The sequence below is a fragment of the Leptodactylus fuscus genome, chromosome 1, assembly GCF_031893055.1.
Source record: "Leptodactylus fuscus isolate aLepFus1 chromosome 1, aLepFus1.hap2, whole genome shotgun sequence".
In the NCBI taxonomy this organism is placed as follows: Eukaryota; Metazoa; Chordata; class Amphibia; order Anura; family Leptodactylidae; genus Leptodactylus; species Leptodactylus fuscus.
This window is the reverse complement of record NC_134265.1, coordinates 252,020,215-252,041,537: the sequence shown is the minus strand read 5'-3', so window position 1 is coordinate 252,041,537 and position 21,323 is coordinate 252,020,215. Positions and strand designations below refer to the sequence as shown.

Sequence of the window (21,323 nt, the reverse complement as noted above, 5' to 3'; positions counted from 1 at the left end):
TTTTTCTTCATGATGCCACCAGTAATTATTCTATATAATGTACTGGGAAGCAGGAAAAAAATTCAGAATGGGGTGGATTTGAAGAAAAAATGCATTTCTGCGACTTTCTTACGGGCTTTGGTTTTACGGCGTTCACTGTGCAGCCAAAATGACATGTCCCCTGTATTCTGTGTTTCGGTACGGTTCCAGGGATACCAAATTTATATGGTTTTATTTACATTTTGACCCCTAAAAAAAATTCCAAAACGGTGTTAAAATTTTTTTTTTCTAAAAGTCGCCATATTCCGACGGCCGTAACTTTTTTATACATAGGTGTACGGGGATGCATAAGGCGTCTTTTTTTGCGGGGCCGGGTGTACTTTTTAGTTCTACCATTTTCGGGAAATGTTATTGCTTTCATCACTTTTTATTCAAATTTTTAGCAGAATTAAAACAGTGAAAAAACGGCGGTTTGGCACTTTTGACTATTTTTCCTGCTACGGCATTTACCGAACAGGAAAAATATTTGTATAGATTTGTAGAGCGGGCGATTTCGGACGCGGGGATACCTAACATGTATATGTTTCACAGTTTTTAACTACTTTTATATCTGTTCTAGGGAAAGGGGGGTGATTTGAACTTTTAATACTTTTTATATATTTTTATATTTTTTTTTACTTTTTTTTTTTTTTTTTTTTTTTGCATTTATTAGACCCCCTAGGGGTGTTGAACCCCAGGGGGTCTGATCACTAATGCAATGCATTACAATGCTAATGCATTGCAATGCATTGCAAAAAAGCATCATCTCTTTTGCAGGCTGTATACACCAGGACCGCAAAGGTGGAGAATTGGCTGCAACCACTACTACCAGTAATGGTCCTCTAATATCAGTTCTGATCAGGTGTTAATAGTCCAAACAACTTGCTCCAGTGCTCCACATGTAGATCAGAAACCACTTTCCCTTCCGACACCAGATTTAACCAAGCTTCATCAGCAGCAGCATCATCATCGTCCTGCTGAGATGGAGACACTAAAGGAAACCTTGCCTTCCAAGGCATGTTGTGGAGCTGTAACTGAGCCAAATCTAAACACAGAGTCCTTTGGAACAGAACAAAACTCACCAGCAGTGTTTTTTGGCCCTTAGGGTGAGTTGAGCCTTGCACCAGCACATGTCCCGTAACATCAGGCGGGCCTTAAGTTCTGCGCTAAGTTGCACAAAGTTTTCCTTGACCACCGACGCGTGGACAAGTGCATGCAGCCAGGGATGCTACATCTCAATCACGGCACACTGGCTGAATGTAGTTGAGGCTGGGACCGGGTTGCAAACTGTGGCTCTGCCTTGTCTCCCCGCCCAATATTCCTGGCTGGAGTGCTGAAACACCACCCTCCTCCTCCTCCGTTAAATTGACCCCAGCTAGGAGCTGGAAACGCTGCAACACTGGCATGGGGAGACATCAGCAGGCCGTGCTGAAGCTCATCAGCTTGGGGGACAGACAGCACACTGCCTCCGAGGTGAGGAATGCCATCCTGGATGATATGGCAATGTGTTTTTCCCCGCTGCACCTGGGGCAAGGTATTTTTGTCGTGTGTGTGATAATGGACCGAACCTGGTAGCAGCTCTCGAACTTGCCAGCCTCCAAAACGGTCCATGCCTGGCCCATGTTTTCAACTTATTGGTGCAACGGTTTCTGGGCCTCAGTGATGATGACGAGACACAGTTGCCATCAGGGCAAGCTGTGGTTATCTGCGGTTTGCAGTAAGGGGAGAGTGAGCAATTGGAAGAGGAGTTGGTGGACGACGAGGCCACCGACCCAACTTGGACAGGGGTGATGTCTAGGGACGAAAGCAGTATAGATGTGGAGACCAGCTAAGCAGGAAAAAAAGGTGGCTAGAGGCAGAGGCATGTCCAGAGGCAGCAAGGCCAAAGATTTTCCATGTACTAGCCACTCGTGCAAAACTGGCCCATGTTGGCAGACTTATGCGAGATCTCTCTGTCTTTGAGGAGTCCACCATGAGGGTCAGCTGTGAAGAAGGTTCTTGTGAGTGTAACAATCCCGCTCCTGTATGTGATACAAGAATCCCTCCTCGTCATCAGGGATAACGCATTGTACGCTGAGGCGTCGGGCATAGGAGCAGAACCATCCCAGCAGGATAGTCAGTGCACACTCCTGTCCGCTTCACAGCGTATATTGATGGAGGAAGAGGAGGATGACGAAGTGGCAGATGATCTCATTGTCACACAGGAGGCTAGCAGCACCCCCTGGCCAAACTACTGCCACTGAGGGGCCTAGTGTCACTAGGAGGGACAAGTATAGGCACATGTTGCGGGAGTACCTGGCCGACCCCAGCCCTGTCCTCTCCGATCCCTCTGCGCCCTACACTTATTCGGTCTCCAAGTTGGATTTGTGGCTGGAACTTGTGCTATGCACTTTGGAGGTCCTTTCCTGCCCTGACGCCAGCGTGCTATCAGAAAGTGTCTTCAGCGCAGCCGGTGGCATCATCACGGATAAGCACAGCTGGCTGTCAGCTGACAGTGCATCCATCCTGGATGATATGGTAATATGGTTTTCCCCGCTACACCTGGGCCCAGGTATGTTTGCGTATGTGATAATGGCCGAAACCTGGTAGCAGATCTGGAGCTTGCCAGACTCCAACTCGGTCCACGTTTTCAACTTGTGGACTTTGAAACCGACACCATTGTGCCTGATATACTGGTCAAAGTGCGGCCATTTTCATAAGTGAAAAGTAGCCTCTGCTAGGCTGAAAACATTCAGACCACACTCCTGTCATCTGGCACCATTGGCTGGTGGAGGAAGACGAGGGGGATGAAGTGGCATTTTATGTCACTGTCCCACACGAGGCTTGAGGGTGAAGTTCAGTGCATCCCATTGCTTCAGCACGGATGGTGTGAAGAGGAGTGGAAAGTGACCCTTACAGTTGGGGCAGTGAAGTCATGCCAAGTAACACACTGGCACACATGGCTGACTTCATGTTGGGTTGCTTTTCAAGAGACAAAGGCATAGTTCACATCATGGAGGGCAAACAATACTGGATTGAACAAAAAACTGGATTGAACAAAAAACTGGATTGACCTTTTATAGCGTGACTGAATTGCTGTGTATCACATTTAGCTTTTGGGGGGGGGTAGACCTTTAAAATTTGATTGAACTGATATAGCCTGATTGAATTGCTGTGTCTCCCACTTAGCTTTGGGGGTTACAGCATTAAAAACAGGTTTGACCATACATGGCCTGACTGAATGGCTGTCTCCCACTTAGCTTTGGGGGTACAGCATGTGAAAAGCTGGATGTTGTGTATCTAGACCAGGGGTCCTCAAACTGCGGCCCAAGGGCCACATGCGGCCCTCCAAGCACTTCTGTCTGGCCCCGCCGACAACGCCGGCAGGCGTGCATTTATAATGAAGCTCCTGCGGAGCTCGGGCCAGGCCATGGAGCGCACTTCACTTTACCTGTTGGAGGGCACCGCTCCCGATATCTGTGCGACCTGCTCTGCCTCCGGCCCACTGTTTAAAAAGTTTGAGGACCCCTGATCTAGACTGACTGAATTGCTGTGTATACCATATAGCTTTGGGGGGGTACAGCATTAAAAAAAGGTTTGACCATACATGGACTGAATGAACGGCTGTGTCTCCCAGGTAGGTTTTGAGGGTACACACCGGGAATATCTAGATTGAGCGTACATAGCCGGACTTAATTGCTCTGTTTTTTCTATTTATTTCTTTTCTTTGTTACATCAATTTTTTTGGTCATTTTATGATGTTGGATTAAATAAAAGTTATATTTTAAACGGAGAGCTGCCGGACATCTATTTTTCACATGGAATATACTACACGCTCTTGGAATAGAGTGTATTGCCGTGCACCCCGAATGATTGTGGACATACAAAGCCCTTGGATATTGTCAACTCATAGGTGAGCCTTACCTATTTTTTCTATATATTAATTGCTCTGTATCCCTGGTAGGTGTTTGGGGGGACACCGCCTGCAAAGCTGGGTTGAGGGTATAGAACTGGACTGAATTGCTCTGTATCCCTGTTTAGGGGGGACACCCTGTGGAAAGCTCGACTCCTCTCCATGCAGTATAGCTCTGAAAAGAGCTGTTGTTCTTCAGTTTTTCCCTGCCTACTAGAAGCTAATCCTCTCTAGCCCTCAGCAGTACATCTGTCCCTATGTCTACAAGCCGCAAAATGACACTATGATGACGCTGGCTATTCTTATAAATGGGAGGTCACATGTTTTCGGCAGCCAATGGGTTTTTTCATTTTTTTTCAATGCCTCCATTGTCGTAGTTCCTGTCCCACCTCCCCTGCACAATTATTGGTGCAAAAAAATGCGCCAGGGAAGGGGGACACAAATTTTTACTGCGTATGCGGCCTAGTATTTGATTGTGAACGAATACATCGAACGACATGATATTCGATCGAATACCTATTCGATCGAATGGCATTCGCTCATCTCTAGTAGTTACATTACATAGCTACTGTGGGATGTATGATCCTACTATTATAAATGTGAAAGCTTGGATGTTTGTTTGTTTGTTATTCAATCACGCAAAAACGGCTGAACAGATTTGGATAAAATTTGTCACATAGATAGTTTGTAACCTGGATTAACACATTGACTTCTTTTTATACCAGTAAATGACATGGCTTCATGACTGTTATGAATTTATGTTCACGTGCTATATTAAACTGCTCTAGGCAGCAGCTTATCTCAGGTTCTGATGAAGCCAGGTTTGTTATCTGTCTATGTAAACACAGAGCTAACCCTCAGTCAATTTGCATATTATCTAATCTGCTCCAGGCAGTGTGTTGATACACTGGATGGGAAAACACCTTCAAACATGTCGGGAAAAAAAATCTACCATAATTTGTCGCAAAATTCTAAAACAATGAGAGCTATGAAGATAGCCAGAAGTCAACAGAGTTTTCCTCAAGCGGAGCTCAGGGGGATCATCGACGCCAACAACACACTCATTATATGGCATCCCAGGGAAGGTGGGAGGGGATACGAATTTTTACTGCGTATGCCGCATGGTATTCGATTGAAAACGAATACCTCGAACGGCCTGATATTCGATTGAAAACCTATTCGATCAAATGTTGTTCGCTCATCTCTAGAGTGGAGTAATCCGTAAAAATATAAGAATCTATCACATATTAAGTTCTTCTCATTAGACCTGAGGTCTGAACAGGATTTGCAGGAAATCTGGGCACATTAGAGTGGCCTAAAGAGGCAAAAAGAAGCAAATGGGAACCATGTCCCTTCACCCTAAAAGACTTAAGGAATCTTTTTCTTAAATAGGACCTTTCACCATCTGGGGCACATGCAGTTTACTACACCGCTAGAAAGCCTTTCACGTTCTGTGCCCTGGTGAAGAGCTATTGGTGCCGGTACTATAGCTCTTCACTGTCAGAAGGGCATTTCTGACAGTCAGTCAGGAATGCCCTTCTTCACAGCAGCATCTATTGCACTGTACTGTGAGAGGGGTCGTTGCCTACCGCCCGGCGATAACGCTGAGTGGTGAAGGACGCCCCCCCCCCCCCCCAGTACTAGTCTATGGACGAATACTATCAGGAGGGGAGAGGGTGTTCCTCCCCGCTCTCACAGTACAAAGTTATAGACACTGCTGTCAGCAACGCCCTTCTGACGGCGAAGAGCTACGGTACCGGCACCTATAGCTCTTCCCGGGGGCACAGAACGTGAAAACCGATAGTGCGCTGAATTCAGCTAACTGTTGGCTTTTTAGAGGTATATTAAACCGCATGTGCCCCAGATGGTGAACGGTCCTATTTAAGATGGGTGAGTAGCAGCTCAATCAGATTTTGCACAGGGTTTCACCTAACCTTACACTAGCCCTGTATATTTATACACACACACCTCTCTCCTTTGTGCAGAAGGTCAAATGCTTCATTGATCTTTTCAAGTGGTAGTTTGTGTGTTATCAGGCCATCAAAGTCAAACTTCTTATTCATATAGTCACACACAAGTTTTGGTACATCATCTTTACTCTTCCAACCTGTTCAAACAAAGAAGATATAAACTATAGCATAATTTTCCTTTTAATTTTAAGCCACCATCAGTTTAAGAAAACAACAAGGTTACCTCATTAAGTAAAAATTCTCAAAACACTAATACTGCCCCCCTACCCCAGCACCACTACAATTCTGTACTATTGTGGATGGGTTGCTGAGCATTGGAATTTGACTAATTTATATGTTTTCTGTCTTTTTTTTCCAGAAAGTACCAGTCTGAAGTAGGCACAAAGACTTAGCAACAAAGACAATTGAAGTGACAGTGTTGCATCCAAGAGAGCAATTATTTATCAGCATATACATGGCAATAATCAGCATGAAATCATACAGTGCAGAATAACATACAAAACACAAACATTTATACAATACCATGCAAAAGTTTTAGGCGTTAGTTTTAGAATTCAGTTTATTCTTGTGAGTTAACAAAATTAACTTAAGCAAAAGAGAAATCTAATTCTAATTAATACTTGGTGTGACCACCAATTGGAGAAGGAGACTTGGAAGTAAGAATATGGTCCTCAAATATCCCTGATTTTAATATAATTGAGTCAATCTGGTATTACACCAAGAAACAGAAGGATCTGAGCAAGCCTACATCCACAGAAGATCTGTTAGGATCAGTTAGTTTTCTGAGAAGTTTGAAATAATCTTCCTGCCAAATCCCTTCAAAAACTATGTGCAAATGCACCTAGAAGAATTGATGGTGTTTTGAAGACAAAGGTTGGTCACACTAAATATCGATTTAAATTTAGACAATGTTTGTTCATTTGCTTATGTTAATTGACAAAAATAAAACTATTAACAATTCTATTTTTACCTTTGCACAGTCTTGTATACAACATTGACAGGCCAATCATGTCTAAGGACCTGGTGGTCACCTACCTAAAGTAATTTTGTGGAAGGAGTGTTGCTTCCACCACCTTATACCCAACTGTTGCCCATAATGACCAATAGACTCAAAAGGAGCGTCCAGAAAATGTTAGAGGGTATCTAAATTCCAACCTGACATACTAAAGTCATCTAGATTTAAATACTACGTTCTCTCATCTCTCAGACCTAAATCTCACCAAACTACATGTGATGTTCAGCTCCCACTATTCGTAGTCAGAATTGAACCACTGCACCTGTAACAAGCAGCCAAAAAAGTGGTATTGGCATTTTATTTCTCAACCACCACTGTGACACTGTCGGTAGTGGAATAAAGGATATACCGGCAGCTCTCCAAAATTCATAAAACTTGACTTTTAATTCATAAAATTAAAAAAATTACACTGTTTCTGTAGTGCGGTGACCAAAGAAACATGCTTCACAAGATCATTAGCAGCTCTTTTTTGAGTAATACTGTGTGCAGGGGCATAACACTGTACAGGGGCCACTATGGGGCATAACACTATGTGTATGTAGGGACACTATGGGGCATGTCAAATGTTCGCATTGGGGCCCACGCCATTCCTAGTTATACCACTGAATTGAAGATTTGCTGTGTAAAGCAAATAAAAGTTATAGTACATGAGCTCAAAGAATGTAATTTCTTCTGTATAATACATTACCTCCAAAAAGTGCTCCAGTCAAAACACGTCCAGTTAGGATTAGCAATGGATCAAATGTGATGGTAGCAGATGAAGGAGCTACACCTATTAATACAGCTTTTCCACAGCCAAAGTGACTGGATAACAGAGCAGATGTCTAGTGGAAAATGCAAAAATACAGTTCATAAAGTGCAATAAATACATAATAATGTAAGTACAGTATTCAAGTGTTTTTGTCAACATACCATGACCCCAGGGTTTCCAATGACCTCAAAGGCATAGTCCACTCCACCACCAGTCATCTCTGCCAAAACTTCATGGATAGGACGGTCATAATCTTTGGGGTTGATACATTCTGTGGCTCCAAACTCTTTGGCTTTTGCAAACTTATCAGGATTTATATCAATTCCAATAATCCTTGAAGCGCCAGCTACTTTACATCCAATAATCACTGACAATCCAACTCCCCCGAGACCAAATACTGCGCAGGTAGAGCCGGGTTTAACCTGTAGTAAGTAAAACATTTGTAACCACCGCTTCCGCTACTGATAATATGTATACTTACCATGCTACTTTAATCATTTTTATTTTGCATTATCTACACTGTATCTGTTGCAGTGCATAGCTTCATGAGTTCTAAAATTACTGTTATGAAACACAGTTTATTTATATTGTGTGGAGTCATAAGGGGTTCATTATACTGTATTGGGACTTAAGGGGGCCATTGCACTGTGTTGGGGCATAATAATGGAATCATTACTGTGTGGGGCATAAGGGGGGCTATTACACTTTGGGGGTACGACAAGACATTATATTGTATGCGGCTATAACATTAGTAATGCTGTCTGGCTAATTCTTTTGGATATTTTATAATGTATAATACATTATGAACAAGACGCTGGGGAGACACCGGTAATAGTTGCAAATAATTTGCTGCAAACTTGCCAGTATCTAACCCACTGCCATCTACAGTAGCAGCACTGTGAATGAGATTTTTACAAATCCACAAAATGCTACAAATAAACCACAGCAGTTTTAAACCCACAACATGTCAATTATTGTAGTAGGCAGTGTTGGACTGAGGTTCCTTGGGCCCACCAGATAAAATGATTCTGGGAGCCCACCCTTCAACAAACTCATAGGAAATAGACCTTTCAAATTTGGGAATCTGCTTGACCAAAATTCTGGGCCCACCAGAGGATCCTTTGGTACTCTGGTGGGCCAGTCCAATACTGGTTGTAGGTCTCATATACGGTTAGCAATGCAAAGGTTAAATGTTACATAAGAAGCAAAACAGGTAAGGCACAGAAAAAAAAAAAAAACCACGAAAAAGTGAAGAGACTTTTATACGAACATACTGTAGCTGCAAAGGATGTATTAAATGGACAAATGCATTAAGTAAAATGTATATCTAGAATTAAATCTTTCAATTACCTTAGCAGTATTCAGAGCAGAGCCATATCCAGTAGAGAATCCACATCCAATAAGACAGACCTTGTCCAGCGGAGCATCCTTGTGTATCTTGGCTACACAAATGTCATCAACCACTGTGTACTCAGTAAATGTGCTGGTGCTAGCTAAGTTATAAACCGGTTTTCCCTTGCAGGTAAATCTAGTAGTGCCGTCCAATAACACACCACTATATTTTCCAATGCTGTTTAAGAAATGACAATAAATCATTGGAAACTATTATTGTTGTTATATCTATCTAAAAAACACACACACACACACCTATACATAAACAGTCATATATATAATGACTTGGACCTTGCCCATCAGTCTGTGACTGAGGGACAAGGGACAAGACCTGACACCCCTCACACTCATCAGAGCATGACTGACCAATAGACAACCCTGACATATGGGACATATGGTGCTGACTAAAAAAAACAGACTTGCTTCATGGATTGAGGAATGCCTCCAGAAGAAAAGCCACTCCAGCCACTGATTAGTTATAAACAGACTGTCCAAAACAGGTCTATTTCACCATACTATTATCTTCCTATCCTACAACCCCAAACAGTTATTCAATACCTTCATCTCCCTTCTCCATCCTCCAGGGCTCCCTCCAATATCATTGATTTCTTACTGCAAAAATAAAATTGACACCATAAGAGAGCCTCAATCTACACTCTCACAACAACTCTACGCAACTGTGCGGTGGTCTTCACCCTTAACCTGCTTCTCAATTGTCACCAATGAAAAGCTCTCAACCCCAATTCCAAAATCCCACCTCATCAACTGTGCAATCACACCTTATCCCCAATGAAGTCTTTACTCCTGCTCTAACCCACCTCTTCAACCTATTTATAAGCAAAGGTACCTTCCCTTCTTCCTTTAAACAGGCTACTATCACTCCCATCCCTTGACCCATCCTCAGTAGCCAACTATCATCTCTTATTGCTCCTTTATTCTCAAAACTCCTTGAACACGTCCACTTTGAACTATCCTACTATCTTTCGTCCAACTTAGCCTTTGACAGACTATAGTCAGGCTTCTGACCCTACCACTCCACAGAAACTGCCCTAACCAAAGTCATAAATGACCTAATAACTGCCAAGCAGCACTATCTGTTCTCCTCCTTATTGAGCTTTCCTCTGCTTTCAACACAGTCGACCACTCCCTCTTGTTACAAACTCTCATCCCCTGGCTTGGCATCATTGACTTGGCCCATCCTGGATCTTCTTATACCTAACCAACTACACATTTACAGTCTCCCACTCACACACCATTTCCTCACTGTGCCCTTTTTTTGTAGGTGTCCCCAAAGGCTCTGAGACCTCTCCTGTTCTCCATCTACACCCTTGGCCTTCACATAGAATCCCACAGTTTTCAATATCATCACTACACTGACTACCTCAAATATCTCTCTGGACCAGACATTACCATCTGTTGTTCAGAGTTCCAGAATGTTTAGCAGACATAGCCTCCTCTTTCTCCTTCTGCTTTCTCAAGCTCGACGTGGAGCAAACTGAGTCCATCATCTTCATCCTGCTTCACATGGCTCCCCTACTTGACCCATTTATCATAGTTAATGGTACCACAGTTACCCCAATGTCAGAGGTCCGTTGCCTTGGAATAACATTGACTGACTTCCTTCAACCTGCACATCCAAGCACTCAATAACTCCTTGTTCATCTGCCTATCTCTTCACTGGTTACTCATCAACCAATGAATAGAGTTTAAAATGTTTAAAACGCTAACATATAAAAACCAACCACTATCTATCCCCTCCATACATCTCTGACCTAACCTCCAGTTACCTACCCACATGTAGACAAAGACCTCCTACTTTGCGCTACAGTTATCTCCTCTTCACACAACTGCCTCCAAGACTTCCCACATGTATCCTCCTATACTCTGGAACTCACTACCTCAACACATAAAATCCCCTACAATCACAAGCTTCATGAAGAATTTGAATGCTCACCTCTTTAGGAACCTCTTAGTGAGCATAACACTACTGAAACCACACCACCATCTAGACAGCTGCTACCCTCACCTAGTGTCTCTATCCCCTCTGCCTCATAGATTGTAAGTCTTTGCTAACCCTTAAATGTATGGCACCATGGAATTAATGATGCTCTAAAAATAAATAAATAAAAATAACAATGATGATGAAGATAATGAGGCCATGTCACGGTCATGGTTGCCACAGTAAGAACTTGGGACTATATCTTGCCTGGTGTCGGAACTCTGGGTGGCACTCCCTGATCTGTTTTACCTACTGATGTGTTAGAATGTTGAGCTAAGATTGAGGGATTTATTAAAGTTTTCCTTTATAACTCTTCAGTTTCCCATCTCTGTCAGCTCTCACTTATTTACCCAGTCACAGTCTGGTTTGTCAAAACAAATAGAAGGGCTGAGAAGTGATATCATGGAGATTAGAGATGCTTTGTGAAATTAAGGCACAAGTATGTCTGGTTGAGGGCAGGACTTCACATCTGGAAGACGTGGTCTCAAATCTGATAAGGGGTTTCAATGTTGAAAGAGTGTAAGGTGGCGTTCACACTTGCACCCCTGTGCGCTCTGTGTCATTCCGCCGGGTTTCCGTCCTAAGCCCCGTGTCACGGAGCAAAGGTATACGTCTTCCTCCGGATGGTCTTTTGAATCAACAGGGACGCAAGAGGTCGGGAGACAACAGCAATTTATTGTAATCCACAAAGTTAGTAGCCGGCGGCGGTCACATCAACCGTAATAACAATAAGTCCACAGAAGTCACAATCCAATGATAACTTTGGTTCCTTGGTCCTGTAACTAAATTCTGGCTCTCTGCAGAGCTGTGCACAGGCCGGCTAACACATACTAACTGCAAGCTACATCTATATACTAAACTGTTACTTCCTATACCTGGGGGTGGGAAGGGCTGAGCCACAGATCCTTCCCCCCTCACCTATGCCAAGGAGAGCAGACTCCCTGTCTCTTTTGAACAATGCACAGTCCAACATCTTCTTGGAGACACTGATCAGATTATCTCCACCCATTGTCCTCACTAGTTAGAGGTATTTGCATACAATGTGCTAACACACTAGACCCCAATCAGCCAACTACACACTGATGTTTACAACAGGTTAGAGAATACATTCCACATGAAATATATATTACACATTGCCTATAGTATAGACTCTAACCATCCCGTGACAACCCCTCCCCCTCTCAAAACATGTGCATGACACAATTGGCCTACACAGGTAAATTGGGGAATGCACATCAGTCTCTATAGCTCATATGTCCTCCTGCCGGGATAACCCATCTGCGTTCTGGTGTTGGTTCCCTCGGCGGTACTGAATGGTAAAGTTGTAGGGTTGAAGGGCTGGCATCTGGCAAAAAATCCGGTCGATCCATGTTGGCGTCTCTCTGAGCTTGGCTTCGGGTCACTGCTCCCACAAAGTGGCACTGTAGATTTCCAACATCGTTGCCTAACAGAACATCGGCCGGCAGCCCGCTCATCACACCAATTGTGCATCGTTTTGGTCCATAACCATAGTCGAGTTCCACGGTAGCTTTAGGAATACGTTTCCGAGTACCTCCTGCCAACTCGATAGAAAGGCCAGGGCCCTCCTCTAGGGCCTCGGGTCGAACCACTCGGGGGTCCGCTACCGTTAGGAAAGCTCCCGAGTCCCGGAATCCAACAACTGTTCGGCCATCCAGTAGGACCTCCTGCAAGTGCTTCCGCTGAAGGTTTGCGGGATGTGTGGCGGAAGGCTGAATCCCATAGACCCCTGGAGGTGGAACAGATGGGTCATTCATGGAGTCATCTGGAAATGGGGCCAAACTTTCAGTCCTAGGGGTGGTTCCCAGGTAGTGAATAGGCCGGGATGCCACGGTGGCCCGTGCCCCCATGTTAACAGGGCAACTAGCTTGCAAATGTCCAGGCCGCCCGCACCCAAAACATCTGCGCTCTAGCATTCTTCCAGTAGGTCGTTGTCTAGGGACAGGGTTGTTCATAGCTGGAGGCCGATGGGCTGGGGCAGGGGTAGAGGGGGAATTGTAATCCTGAGGCCGGGCACGAAAGGTGGGTGGCTGGATGAAGGGTGTCTGGCGGACTGTGGTAGTTTTCCGCTCCTCTGCAAACAACCTCTTCCACTGCGGCTTGATGGTCAGGCCCTCATCTGCAAGGGAAGCAGCTTGCTCCACTGTGGCTGGGTTCCGTTCCAGCACCCACTCACGGATCTCAGCGGGGCACTGGGAAAAGAACTGTTCCTTAAGTATGACTTGGAGGATCTTATCGACTGTGACAGCCTCCTCTCCTTCTAGCCAGCGCTTGCATGCTTGCTTCAACTTGTGGGCGAACATGTGGAAGGAGCTTCCCCCATTGTAAGACAAAGAGCGGAATTGAACTCGGTAGGTCTCTGGAGTGACGGCATAATACTTCTGCACCGCTCTTTTAATGGCCTCATAGTCCCGCTGATCACTAGGGTCCATGGCTCTGAGAGCTTCCGCAGCTCCATCTCGTAGGTGCCCCACCAGATACCGGACCCAATCCTTCTCTGGGACTTCCATCAGGCGGCACTGGTGTTCGAAGTCCTGAAAATATCCATCAACATCCCCAGCCGTTTCATCAAAGGTCTTGAAGTGTTTATGGGAGACATATGGTGGTTCTCTCACTGTTGGGCTGGGGGTCGACGTTTGATTATAATTCCGCGCAGTTATCTCAGCCATTCGCATTTCATGCGCCATTCTTTCCTTTTCATGCGCCATTCTCTGTTCCTCCTTCTCCGTTTCCTGAGCCCTCTGTAACGCTCTACTCCTTTGCTCTGCAGTTGCTTCTAGCCCCAGCACTGCCAATTCCTCCTCATACAAAACAACCCATCTGCTCTTTTGGGTCTGTACCTGCCACTCCTGTATCTCTCCAGTCTCCTGGGGGCAGCCCTCCTCATGGTCGCTTTGCAGGGTCATCTCCTCCAGTGCCTCGATCAGTTGATCTTTCGTTCTTCCCTGGTAACTCAGGTTTAGTTCCCGGGCCCTTACTTGTAGACTTGCCATAGTCCAGTTCCTGTATTCTGAGGTTGTGGCTCCATTAATCGCTGGGCTGCTGTAGTCCATCTCGCTGTCCGCTGTTGATCCCACCGCTGCCAACCAGTTGTCACGGAGCAAAGGTATACGTCTTCCTCCGGATGGTCTTTTGAATCAACAGGGACGCAAGAGGTCGGGAGACAACAGCAATTTATTGTAATCCACAAAGTTAGTAGCCGGCGGCGGTCACATCAACCGTAATAACAATAAGTCCACAGAAGTCACAATCCAATGATAACTTTGGTTCCTTGGTCCTGTAACTAAATTCTGGCTCTCTGCAGAGCTGTGCACAGGCCGGCTAACACATACTAACTGCAAGCTACATCTATATACTAAACTGTTACTTCCTATACCTGGGGGTGGGAAGGGCTGAGCCACAGATCCTTCCCCCCTCACCTATGCCAAGGAGAGCAGACTCCCTGTCTCTTTTGAACAATGCACAGTCCAACATCTTCTTGGAGACACTGATCAGATTATCTCCACCCATTGTCCTCACTAGTTAGAGGTATTTGCATACAATGTGCTAACACACTAGACCCCAATCAGCCAACTACACACTGATGTTTACAACAGGTTAGAGAATACATTCCACATGAAATATATATTACACATTGCCTATAGTATAGACTCTAACCATCCCGTGACACCCCGGAGAACTTGCATCGGGGGCGGCTTCCTGGCAGTCAGTTTTAAAGGGGCTCTATCAGCAAAATTATGCTGTATGAGCCCCACATATGCGTGAACAGCCTTTAAAGAGGCTATTTAGGCACCACTAATCTTATTTTAACCCCCCCCCCCCCTTCAGTTTTAAAATAATATCATAAAAACAATTATTCAAATGATACTTACCACGCACAGTGGGCGGTCCTAAACTGTCGGACGTCATCTTGCTGTCACGCCTTCCTCTTCTTTCTTCTTCCAGTGACATCCTCCTGTCCTGGCTCTTCCCCGCCTTGATCTTCTGTTCTTCCGGAATGAAGAAGAAGTTCGCGAGCGTACTGCGCATGCACAGTACGTTCACATAGTTCTAAGGGGTACATAGAACTACAACAAAAATGGTGCTGCCGCGTGTGCAGTAGCGCTCCGGAGGGAGAGATACTGTGCACACGCGGGATTTGAACACAACTCAGCAGAAGATCAAGGTGGGGGGAAGAGCCAGGGCAGGAAGACGTCGCTGGAAGAAAGAAAGAAGAGGAAGGCATGACAGTAGATGAGGTTGGGCATCGCAGGACCGCCCACCGAGCATGGTTAGTATAATTTGCATATTCGGTTTCAGGGTATTGTTTTAAAATGGGGGGGAGGGTTAAAATAAGATTAGTGGTGCCTGAATGGCCTTTTTAAAGGCTATTCAAGCATATGTGGGGCTCATACAGCATAATTTTGCTGATAGAGCATCTTTAAAACCCATTCATTTGAATGGATTTTAAAAGGAAATCACCAGTGTCCGTATGCAGCCTCTCCGCGGGGAAACCGGGTTTTTTGGCTGGACACAACGTCCTGAATGTCTGACTTTGTGCCCGGACAAAAAAAATAATTTCCCTGCGAAGAGGCTGCATATGAACAATGAATAGGTTTTAAAACTGACTGCTGGGAAGCCGTCCCCTATGCAGTTTCTCTAGGGCTCAGAATGGAAACCCAATGGAATGACACAGGTCACACAGGGGTGCAAGTGTGAATGCTCCCAATAAAGAAATTACCAACAAACTTGATATGGACGACAGATAACGCTGATTTAATCTGTATTTAGTAGGCTTTCCAAAGAATTGTGAAGGCCCATACTGTTTCATTTAACAAGAGTTGGCTGCTGGATAAATTTGCAGAGGACTCCTCATCTAGTGGAAACAGTTATATGCAAGAGGAAAAGAGAGGAAGGGCACTCGCCGAGGCTGATTTTCCTTAAAACACAGGTTCTTTATTCATAGCAGCATAAAAACATCAGGAAAGAATAGATGCATCTGGTCATCGAAAATGGGCCATTTCCGAGTAGAGTAGAGTAGAGCACCTCCTTAACTAAGGCTAAGCCTAGTGTGGCTTTAATATCCTAGTATGAACACCTCCCTATAGATGCTGCCGAAATATTTATTTATGGACTTGGTGCAGTAATGTGAGTAGTGCCACTGCCTTTTTCCTCTGTTTTCTACACTCCTCATCTAGTGTCTTTTTAGTGGAGAGAGCATATCGAATCCCTTTGAAGCCCAGACCACCATGGACTCCAGCTAGAGCCATTTTGATTAAAAGATATCGAGACTTAGTACTCAAGAGCGAAGAACTTTCTTAGATATGCCTTATATTGAGTTGAACATTTCTTTCTATCCTCATTATTCACATATTAAAAAAAAAAAAAGTATTACATTTTATAAAGGTTAAAAACAAGGTCAGGAGGGCAGATTTACACTACTGTTGGACTTGTTGTTTTTGGATTAAATGAGTAATTTATGAAGGATGCCCTGTAATTTTTGATACTACAGAAAAGGCTGATCAGTGGATGGACTTTAACAGGATTTAATTGTTATTGGTGTTTTTTTTCTTATCTGATGGCACAGTGGTATGTCGGAGGGAGGGGTTCAATGTTTGTTTTTGAGCTAAGATGTTTCCAGGGGAGCTGTTAAGTGGTCTGGGAAGGGGCAGCTGGATTATTTTTTTATTTATTTTTTTGTGTGTATTTTGGGCTTTTTGGTTGATTTATGTTAATTGTTTTATGGAATACACTTGATGTATTTATTGATTCTGGGGGCACATTGGGTGCATATGTGTAGATTCAAAAGCTCCTTGGAAGTTATTAGAGCAGTTTACAACCCACCAGACTTTTTTGCTAATACAGTGGGTATGGAAAGTATTCAGACCCCTTAAAAATGTTCACTCTTTGGTTTCATTGCAGCCATATGCTAAAATCAAAAAAGTTCATTTTATTTCTCATTAGTGTACACTCAGCATTCCATCTTGAAAGGAAAAAATAGAAATGTTAATATTTTTTGCAAATTTATTAAAAAACAAAATAAAATATCACATGTGGGGGGGGGGAATAGTTATATCTAAAAATTATTTTGTATGATCTAGAGATGTTCCTATACTTACTCATTTTTGTAGCAAAGGTTACTCTCTGGATTTAAACAACATCTGCATTTTCCACACTGAGGAATAAACAATGGGATGACTTTATCTCCTACAAAAATGCAAAGTATGAAACATTTTAGTGTACAAAATTTATTTTACAAATACCTTCAAGTATAGTATCAAGGTGAACAGACATGTTAAACATGAACCAGATTGTACATACGTTTGTGGGGAAATATACTACAATTTGTCATTTATGTTTTTCATTTATTATTGGTTTATAAGTCTAGTGGGAGGTCCTACGCAATGACTGAGCCACCTCTATCTGAGAAGTAGGGGCAGATTGAAAGAGCAGAGATTCAGACTACACAGGGTTTGTTTGTAGTCGGTAACCCTGGAAATATAAATATTCATAGGACCTGTAGACAGAAAATAGTAGGAGACCTTTAGTCAAAACTATGTTCATTTGCATCATTTTTATTTCAACTAACTTGCAAAAATAAAATCACAAAGCGGTTCATAGCCTATAATGTGTTACATTTATAGCAATCCTCACTGTTTTTGCAAGCTGTTTTAATCAATATTATTTAATATCAGTTGATAATTTTTTTACAGCCCTCTACATGACAAGCCTTACCGGGTTGCATATTTGTTACTCCTTCACCAACACTCTCCACTACACCAGCAGCTTCATGCCCCAGTATTACAGGGTATTTTACATCTATCGCTCCACTTAAAACATGATCATCTGAGCGACAAACTCCAGTCGCCACAATCTGCAGGAATACACAAGATTTGACATTGAATTGTTTGGAATTCAAACACCAGTTCAGGTAAAATATCACAAGCAACGGATCTCTCCAGAATTGTATTTCATAAGACCATTTATTTATCAGAGTGAATTGTTTCCTTCTAGTATCTTTGGAGATTGGCAGTGTCTCATGAAAAGTCATGGTCTATGCCTAGTGTGTTTTATCTTGAGATTTAGCTCTGCTGCTTAACTTACACAGATTTTACTGTATACTAGATATTTAAAAAGGACATTTCACGTCCTCATCAATGTGCTAGAAAGCCGACAGTGTGCTGAATTTTACCATTAAAGGGGTTGTCCCATAACAAGGATCCTATCTATATTGCTAGTTTATGTGGATTTAAGACTTTTCCTAAATACATTGCTTTATCAAAACTGCTTTGTTTGGCCGCTATCTTAATTTATTCACTTCATTGTTTACACTCTGTTTCTATGGCCATGGGCTTATCTGCTCATTTCCCAAGTGACTAGCTGCCTGCTCTCAGGGGGGGGGGGGGGGAAGGGGACAAGTGCTCAGCAGCAGCTCTGAGCTGTTTATGTCTGACAAGTAATGGAGCTCCTCAGACAGGGGAGGGGGAGGTAAGAGCTCCAGGAATTCTGAACTCTATCTTCAGCTCTTCCACTTTTTCAGCCGGTTTAATTGATAAGGGCTGGGATAGGGAGTCCGATACCTCTGTATGTAATGCAAGCTGACTCAAATCCAGCTCTGCTACATCAGCTGCATTTACAACCAATCCCTCATTACTGACTTCAAACATAACAGATAGCAGAGCAAGTGAAACCCCTCCCACCAATGTGCCGAGAAAACCAGGAATTGAACAGAGCACAGAGCCTGCAGGTTGGTGAACAAGGGTTATGGGAATACCCCTTTAATTTTGGCACCAATATCTCCCCACTGTCAGAAGGGCAGGCCTTACAGCCTAGTATAATCACTGGGCTGTGAGGGCCGTCCCCATGACTGTAACCTTCCATAGCTTTGCACTATCAGAGGGAGCGTTCCTAACTCTCCAGCTTGACGTTAGGCTGTAAGCCCTGCCCTTCTCACAGATGGGAGATATCTCCAGCACCAGGGCACATACCAGGAAACCCGACAGCACGCTGAATTCAACTCACGGTCTGCTTTCTAGCAGTATATAAAAATCACACATTGATGAGGACATGATAGGTCTTCTTTAAGAGGGACAATGCTATGGCTCCCCTTCAAAGCTAGGGATTGGGAGCCACCAGTGTCCTGGAAAAATTGTCAGTTTGCTTTTGGTGGTCGGTCCCCCAGCGTTCATAACTTGATGGCATATCCTAGTGATTTTCCATCGCTTCAGATTTTGCTTTGTTTTTTTGAGCCAAAGCAAGGAGAATTAACAGAAAGTATAAGAACTTCCTACATATTTCATATTTTTTTTTGTAGCCAAAAAAAAAATCTGCAACAAAAAAGAAAAAGCTGTGTTTCTGCAGTCACCTAAACGCTAGATTATATGTTACTTAGATCATACTTTTGGGTGATATTTCACTTTCAGAACCACTACATACAATTGGTAAATTTATAATGTCTGTCATAACTAAATAGTAGATCACCTTTATGCGAACTTCATGAGCCTTTGGCGGAGCAACCTCAATCTCTTCAATGGAGAGTGGTTGTTTCGGTCCCCAGCACACGGCTGCCTTACATTTGATTGCCTGAAATAATAGTAGAATTCAATATCCTCAGCTGCCTATGTAAAAAAAAATGGCATTCACTCCATTTCTGTATTCACATTTGTCACCCTGTTTTAGATCAATATATATATATATATATATATATATATATATATATATATATATATATATAAATAATCAGATATAATTATGTCTCTATACAACCAGAACAGAACTACCTTCTATGTAACCTGATGTACTTGAAGTGTTTAGGATAAACCATGCATTTTGTACAAACCAGTAGAAAAACACAAGAGATATTTGCTAAACTGTAGAGAATTGATTTTCCTTATATCTTTTCCTATGGATGGTTATCTAGTACCAAAAAAAAAAAAAAACCCTCAAAGAATATACACCTACCTAAATGAACACTCTCCTAAATATTAGAGACAGAAAGGAGGAGCTCTTGTTTGTTAGGTGGAAGACCACAGCTGTCTTTAACAGACAATATTCCAGAGACAGAAGATTCCAGATGATACGGGCAGCCTTCATTGTGGGCACGTACTAACCCACCTATGATTCCTTGGCCGGGTTATCTTTTCATGCATGCACCTGACTACAAAGAAATCATGACTGGGTTTCTAACAAGCACTAGACCATAAAAAGTTCCCCCATTCATGGTCACATACACTGGTTAGAGATGTTGTTTGCAAAAATTTTATTTACTTATATTTGCAAAAATGTTTAACTTTTAATTGTCTACGAAATTAAATTTGGTTATGTTCATGGGAAATACCCCGTTGTTAGGAAGGGTACAAACAATTCTTTTCACCTGTTCTAGGACCAAACCAGGGCTTTCAAACTGACTTGCAGGTCATCCCTTTATGAAAAGAAACGCTACAACAACATAGTGTTGATAGAGTGGCAATATACAGAATTTCAACAAAATTTCTGGTTAGTGTGTCTGACTGCCAGATGAAAAAGCTGGGTTATCTTCCAAGATTAAACAAGAGGTAGAAGTTGTTATTCTTCTTCTTCTACCTTTCATCGCCTAACTATAAATGTTTCATGCAAGATATATATTAAAGGGATGACATCACTAATGCTGCAGTTGTCTCTGCTGCTGACACATTTGATATCCTGAGCCTCTGCCACCACCCTCTTCCTCTGATCTCACCCTGGCAGTTGCCAGGTCCCATCTGCAATAGAATCATCATTGGATTCAATAATTTTATCATCTTCCCCACATTTTTTTTTATTCATCATGGCAATGGGATTCTATACCCTCAAAATTCCTTCCTCCAGATTCCCTCTAGTGCTGCCCCTTTCAGCAAGACGAACAGTGCCACACCCCAATGGTTATGTCTTCTACCTTCCTCCTCTAAATTATAAAAACAATCTTTGTTCTCATTCAACTCATCAAGAAGAGAAAGACTTAGGCTTGAGGAATATCTCTATCAGCAGATGACAAATGACTAATAGAGAATGGGATCTGTGTCAGATAAGATGAAGAGGACATGGTTGACAGTATAGAATGGCAGCATGGAAAATTAGGCATTACAATAGCAGAGGAGGAGTAAGAACACACAGAACCCTGACTCAACATTTGTATATGGAGATAATGGATCATTGACATATGTGACTGAATAATATTGACATACAGTGGGGCAAAAAAGTATTTAGTCAGTCACCAATAGTGCAAGTTCCACCACTTAAAAAGATGAGAGGCGTCTGTAATTTACATCATA

At 43.1% G+C, this 21,323-nt stretch overlaps 1 protein-coding gene across 1 annotated transcript in view; it reads right to left on the bottom strand.

The window, feature by feature from the left end:
• The window catches only part of LOC142217270 (alcohol dehydrogenase 1-like), a 28,199-nt gene that overhangs the window by 291 nt on the left and 6,585 nt on the right, over positions 1-21,323 (bottom strand). Inside the window, exons 2-8 of the mRNA XM_075285467.1 lie at positions 19,516-19,617; positions 17,770-17,908; positions 17,154-17,241; positions 8,997-9,216; positions 7,808-8,068; positions 7,584-7,719; positions 5,879-6,017 (exon numbers count right to left, since the gene is read on the bottom strand). Of these exons, the coding sequence (XP_075141568.1) occupies positions 5,879-6,017; positions 7,584-7,719; positions 7,808-8,068; positions 8,997-9,216; positions 17,154-17,241; positions 17,770-17,908; positions 19,516-19,617 (1,085 nt within the window). The remainder of the gene's footprint in view (positions 1-5,878; positions 6,018-7,583; positions 7,720-7,807; positions 8,069-8,996; positions 9,217-17,153; positions 17,242-17,769; positions 17,909-19,515; positions 19,618-21,323) is intronic.